Genomic DNA, 6,000 nt, shown 5'->3' on the forward strand with positions numbered 1-6,000 from the left:
GGAGTACATATATCACTCAAGTTTGTGTTTTCACTTTTTTCAGATAAATACCCAGAAGTAGAATGGCTGGGTTGCATTGTAGTTCTGGTGTGTGTGTGTGTGTGTGTGTGTGCGTGTGTGTGTGTGTGTATGTGTGTGTGCAGTTCTATTTTTAATTTTCTAAGGAACTTCCACATTTTTTTCCATAGCAGCTAAACCAATTTACATGCCCACCAACAGTGCACAAGGGTGCCTTTTCTTCACAGCCTAGCCAACATGTTTGTCTTTTTTATGATAGCCATTCTAACAGGTGTGAGGTGATATCTCATTGTGGTTTTGATTTGCAAACCTCTGATGACTAGTGATATTCAGTATCTTTTCATTTATCTGTTGGGCATCTGTATGTCCTATCAAAAAAAATGTCTATTCAGATCCTTTGCTCATTTATTTTATCCGATTTTTTTTTTGCTATTGATTGAATTGTATGAGCTCTTTGTATATTTTAGATATTAATCCTTATCAGATATATGACTTGTAAATATTTCCTCCCATTCAGTAAATGACCTTTTAATTTTGTTGATGGTTTATATACCCTTTTATTATTTCAAAATAACTATCATCATATGCTTCAAATGGCCAATGAGAAGGTGAAAAGGAAGCAAGGTCACAAAAGAAACAATTCATTATATAACTCAATACACTGCCTTTGTGGCATTTTAAGTTTTAAATGCCCCTTCCATTCTCTCAGGCTGATCTCACAGGCCATGTTGCTATTGTTTCACCCAAAAGCACTTATTTGCCTTCCAGCCACAATTAAAGGCTCCCCTAAAAGTAACACCCATAAAATATACTCAAGGGCATATGAAAACATTATATTTTAGTCAAAATACCCATAAATGTTAGGAGCCCAGATCATAAAAAAAAAGTTTACTTCCTAAATCTGTAAGCCAAAATGCTACCTTTTATTGATACATATTGACAAAGGCATGCAGATAACAGTAAGCAAAGCTCAAGGACTTGAAAAAGCAACACTTTAGGGACATTTTCACTTTTTTCAAATGCTCTGTGTTTCCAAATTACAGACTTGGGATGTTTCTTTGAAACAAGTGTTCCTATTGTAAAAGAAATCCTTTTGTCCACTACTTATACATGTGTTTTGCTATTTCTAGAAAAGCGACTTGCTTTTATGTTTAAATAGCATTTCTTCCAAAGTTAATTTTAAGAAACTAATTACAAACATCAAGCTATTTTGATTCTTTTTATTGTTTATTGAACTTATTTGGGGTGATAATTCACTTTATTCTTGATGCCCTTAATTTACCCAGAGTCAGTAGTAGTGACAAGTTTACCTCTACTATTCAGTGAATAAAAAGAAATTTTGATTCATAGCAAAACAAAACATACGAGAAGACAGCAGAACTACTGACAAAACTATTAACTATTATACCAAAACCCCACTTTTAAAAACCATGTTTTAGTCTTATGAGGATACACTGGAAATTTTAAAATATTAATCTCATCTTAGCATATACTAAAGATACCATTGTATAAATGTAGTGTTAACATTTGTGACACCGTGTATATAAAACTTGCCTGCAAAGCAGCACTTGGAACAGATGTAGCACAAATGCTTAAATTTCATATGATTTTTATATGTCCCCCCCAATCACACTTAATTCCATCCATCCAAAGCTGACTGCAAGTAACAGGTATGACTAATTTTAAAAGAGCACATATCCATGTCCTAAGGGGTGCGTAGCAAGAAGTTACTAAGTTCTAGGTGAAATACTATATTCACATACTCCACAGTATACATTAGTGAAAAGTTCCAGTCACAGTAACTTTTCACAACAAGATTTATTGTCAGAGCTTGTAAGTGGATATACTGGGAATAGTTCCATGCCTATTAGGGAAAAAACCTCCCAACTAAATGCACAACTTATGCCTGTAGCAACACTGACAGAATTGAACCATCTAGTAGGAAAAAAAAAAACACCTTTCATTTTGCAGTGTTTACAGTTGAATATAACCAAGACCCCCAAAATTAAAAGCTATTTTGAGAAGAGATCAAAACAATTGCCCTCCAACTACAGAGAAATTGAAAAATACGTTTCACATTATTCTGCATAAAAAATAAGCTACAAATCAAACCCTAACATCACTTTGCTGAAAAGACCTGAGGAACTAAGATGTCTGCCAACAATCAAAGGAAGAACTATTTGATAATCAGTGTGACAGAAAACAGATATTTATGGCTCCTAGCTATGGGCAAATGAAAGACTAGACTAAATTTTAAGAAAAATTCCCCAGCTGTTCTAAAATTTCAGAGCTTCCAAAATGGCTAGATCCTAACAGCTAAAGAACCAAATAGTTACCACATGCTGCGGGGAGGGTTGGGGGAAAGCAGGAGGGAGTGGCTGAGAGAGACTCAGAAAAAGAAAATGCTTCCAAAAGATAGCATATCATTGGTAATTCAGGTATAGATAGCAGCATGACTTTAGGTATAGAAGAGCATCATTAAGATCATTAACCATTTCCTAGAACATGTAATTATCATGTAAGATTAAAGTGAAAAACCTGAATAACCTTGAAAAAACATAAAGACTAAAAAAATATAACTTAGGATTGGTCATTAAAGGTATTACAGAAAGTATCTTTCCATGCCTGGCCTACATAAGGAAAAAAGATCAAACTCAAATGGGAAGAAGGTTGTTTTTTTTACTTTAGGAAAAAATGAAGTATGTAAGATGGCAGAATAAAAAGAGGTATCAGATGAAATTTCCACTAAAAACAATATTCAACTTTCCCCCTCTGTTCACAGAACTATCTGGAGCCTCTAAAATACCGTGGATAAATTACACAGCCACTAAATATTTTAAGTATGAAGACTATGTGGCAGCCCAGAAAAATTCATGGGACATTATAGGTAGAAAAAAGCAGAACACAAAGTAATATGAACACTGTGATTACAATTCTAGGTAAAAAGATGTGATGATGGTTGTTAAGGGGGGTGGTAGTGAGACTTTATTTTTCCTTTCCAAAGATTCTGTAAATATTGCCATGAGAGTTTTATGGGTCAAAACCCATTTTTACTTAAAAAAAAAATTCTGGTGTCTGTAGCTATGAGTTTGTTTATGTTTGCTCAAACCCCTTTTTAAATTGTGGGTCTTGGCATTCAGAAAAATGCTGAATAAGTAGTTCCTTTAAAGAAAAGAATCGGCACATTGCTTTGTAGTGTATCCTTTAAGTGGCCACACTGTAAATGGTGGGTTATTATCTGTATTAGTACTCAAGGGGTGTAGACCTTCAGACTTAAGATGTAAAACATCTGCTCTTCCAAGTGGAAGAAATGGTCACACCCTTTTGGGAAAGACATTTTTTAAAAGATTATGGTATTTTGAAAGATGTCTACTTGCCCCATTTTTCTAAATAGGTAAATCAAAAACCAAAAAATAAAGTATCAAAACCAGAAGTTTTTAAAGGGAACCTACTAATCAAACTGGTATTGGCAACTAAGAATTACAAAGTTAAAGCCTTTTTTTTTTCTGTCTATGATCTTTCCCCCTTTGGTTTCCTTTCTGTAGGAACACTCTCCTTGACCAACTATTCAGTTTGGTAGTTTCCGTTCTTATAAATACAATACTTGACTAAAACGAATGACAACACATCCAAATGGCACCTCCCCAACACTATTAAGATAATTCTAAGAAGGAATCTAGAAAAAGACTTCAAGGATTACGGTAATGTATTTTTTTAAGGCTCACTATGCAAACGGGACTCTTACCCAGGTTGATTTAATAGTCTGAACTCAATTTCATCGGGTCACTGCAGGCAAAGCGATTCTTTATCTCCTCTCCATTAGTAACATATATTAACTACCCCATGGAGATGAAGTCCTCCCTACTTTTCTCCTTGTAGGTCAGAATCCTTAGGAACAAATCATCCCATTTTACTATTGTAACTGCATTTAGTCGAGTCCTTCCTTTCTTTTTCACCCGACACTTCCCTACCAGGCTAACACAAGCCTAACACGATGTAAATAGGTAGGCCAGGTCCCTAAAAAGCTCTGCCTCCTGGGGGTTCCGATGGGCATCCTCCGCCCCACCCCATCGCGGCTGGTCTCAAATGGAACGCTCACAGTAGCTAAGGTAACCAAACAATTAGGAAGAACAAACGAAAAGAGTTCCTCAGGTCTGGGGGGTGAGAGGCTGGCTCAGAGGCCAGATTTTCCATCGCCCGGGGTGGGTTACAGACCACAGAAGTGCAAAAGCAGGACTCTAATCTTTGAAGGCCAGCAGCAGACGCTGCCACGCTCTCAGCAGGAAGGGGGTGGAGGGAGCGGGAGGAAAGTGGGAGGGAGGGGGGAGAGAGAAGCAGCGGAGGAGGGGGGGGGTGGAAGAGGGGAAGCTGCGGGGAGCAGGAGTGGGGAGGAAGGAGGGGCAGGAGGTGGAGCCCGGGCTGCAGGGAAGCCCGCGCGGGGCCAAGGAACCTGGGGCGGAGTCGCAAGCTCGCCCTTCCCCTTGGCCACAGTCGCGCGGGGTGCACCCCGAAGGGGCGGGTCTCTTCCCCTCCCTCCTCTCCCTCCTTTCCATCTCAGCAGCGCCCACAGTCTCCCTCCCTGGCTCATACAAAAGCAAAATGTCCGCCATCTTCCGTGGCCACTGCGGTCGCCCCGCCGACACCGGTCGGGCTCTCCCGTGGTTTCTCCCCGGGGCTGCCCCTCCCCTGACCCCTGGCACCCAAGAGGCTCCGCATCTGCCAACGGCACCGCTCAGCCGGCCCTCCGCGCCTCCCGCCCCTCCCCGCGTCCCTCTGGCCGCAGGGCTGCAAGGAAGGGAAGCTGCCCCAGCCCACCGGTTCCCATTCTGGTCGCCCCACTCTCTTGATGCCCCCTTACCTTGATACAGTACGGGGGTTCATCGTAGGTGACCAGCATGTACCTGTCCCCGCGGCTGGCTGGGTCCCGGGCGCGCAGCTGCGGGAGAGGGATGACAGAGGGGGCCCGCGAAGGGAAGGAGGGAGGAAAGGGCGACAAGAATGTTACCGAAGCACCTCAATCCACCCCACCCCCACCCCCACCCCCACGGGAGATCTTCCCATCTCTCCCCTCCCTTCCCTTTACCTTCAAGAATAACTCCACAGCGCCTTTGGCAATGTCCAAATAGGAGGTACCCAAGTCAGTGCGCTGGTTCATAGAGGCGGACGTGTCTATAAGGAACAGTAGGATGGGCATCTTCCTCCTCACCCCTGGCTCTGTTCCCTGCTATCCGGGCCCTCACTGCTGCGTTCTGCCACCCGAACCCTCAACTCTCGCAGAGCCAGGGCGCAGAGAGCCAGAGGAGAGAGGGAGATGAGAGAGACTGGACAGATGAGACTGCCCCTGGCCTCCTCTTTCTGCAGCCCCACCTCCTTTCCCTCCAAGGGAACTTGAAAGTGTTAGCGTGTGTAGCCCTGGGGCCCTCCCCCTTCCTCTCCTCTGCCACCACTACAGCCGCCGCCGCTGCCACAGCCACTGCTGCCCAAGCATCCGTCCACGCTCACTCAAGCGCTCGCCTCAGACTGAGAGCTATCTGTGTTCACCGACACTCAACTTCTGTTCGCTCACCTACCACCGGCACCATGTGACCAGGACCTACGCCATTGGCTGCCAATTATGTTTATTTGCATATTCATTAGATGACAGCAAAGGGAGGGATTTGGGCGAACCCTGGGAGTTGAAGTTTGAACCCAGGCAGGATGTAAGGGGAAATGTTAAGGACCCTTCTTTAAAGCCTTAGGAGGTGTTAGGCTATTTCGGGGCGGGGTGGGGGTGGGGGTGGGGGAGGGGGATGGATGGATTTTCTCTTGCTCTTCAGAGATGATGACTCATTCCAAAGGAAGAGTGAATTTGAGCAACAGTTGTACAGAGTACAGAAGCAGATGCTTAGATTGGCTGCACAGAAAACTTTTCTAACTTCAGCCCATCAATCCTGCTACTAGCCGAGACCAAAACATTTTAGAAAAAGCAAACCTCATTCCTGG

The 6,000-nt window shown here is 43.0% G+C and overlaps 1 protein-coding gene across 14 annotated transcripts in view; it reads right to left on the minus strand.

Moving 5' to 3' along the window:
* LOC118722093 (integrator complex subunit 6-like) overlaps positions 1-5,579 on the minus strand; it is a 61,138-nt gene extending 55,559 nt beyond the window's left edge. For 2 of the 14 annotated variants that reach the window (XM_036443471.2, XM_036443466.2), the window contains exons 1-2: positions 5,102-5,562; positions 4,877-4,954 (exon numbers count right to left, since the gene is read on the minus strand). In XM_036443471.2, the coding sequence (XP_036299364.1) occupies positions 4,877-4,954; positions 5,102-5,212 (189 nt within the window). In that variant the 5' untranslated portion in view covers positions 5,213-5,562. Of the gene's footprint in view, positions 1-4,876; positions 4,955-5,101 lie in introns of all 14 variants that reach the window. The other 12 variants (XM_036443468.2, XM_036443470.2, XM_036443473.2 and 9 more) reach the window with 8 other exon arrangements.
* Positions 5,580-6,000: the final 421 nt, after the last annotated feature.

This window comes from Pipistrellus kuhlii, unplaced genomic scaffold, assembly GCF_014108245.1.
Source record: "Pipistrellus kuhlii isolate mPipKuh1 unplaced genomic scaffold, mPipKuh1.p scaffold_m20_p_19, whole genome shotgun sequence".
NCBI lineage: Eukaryota > Metazoa > Chordata > Mammalia > Chiroptera > Vespertilionidae > Pipistrellus > Pipistrellus kuhlii.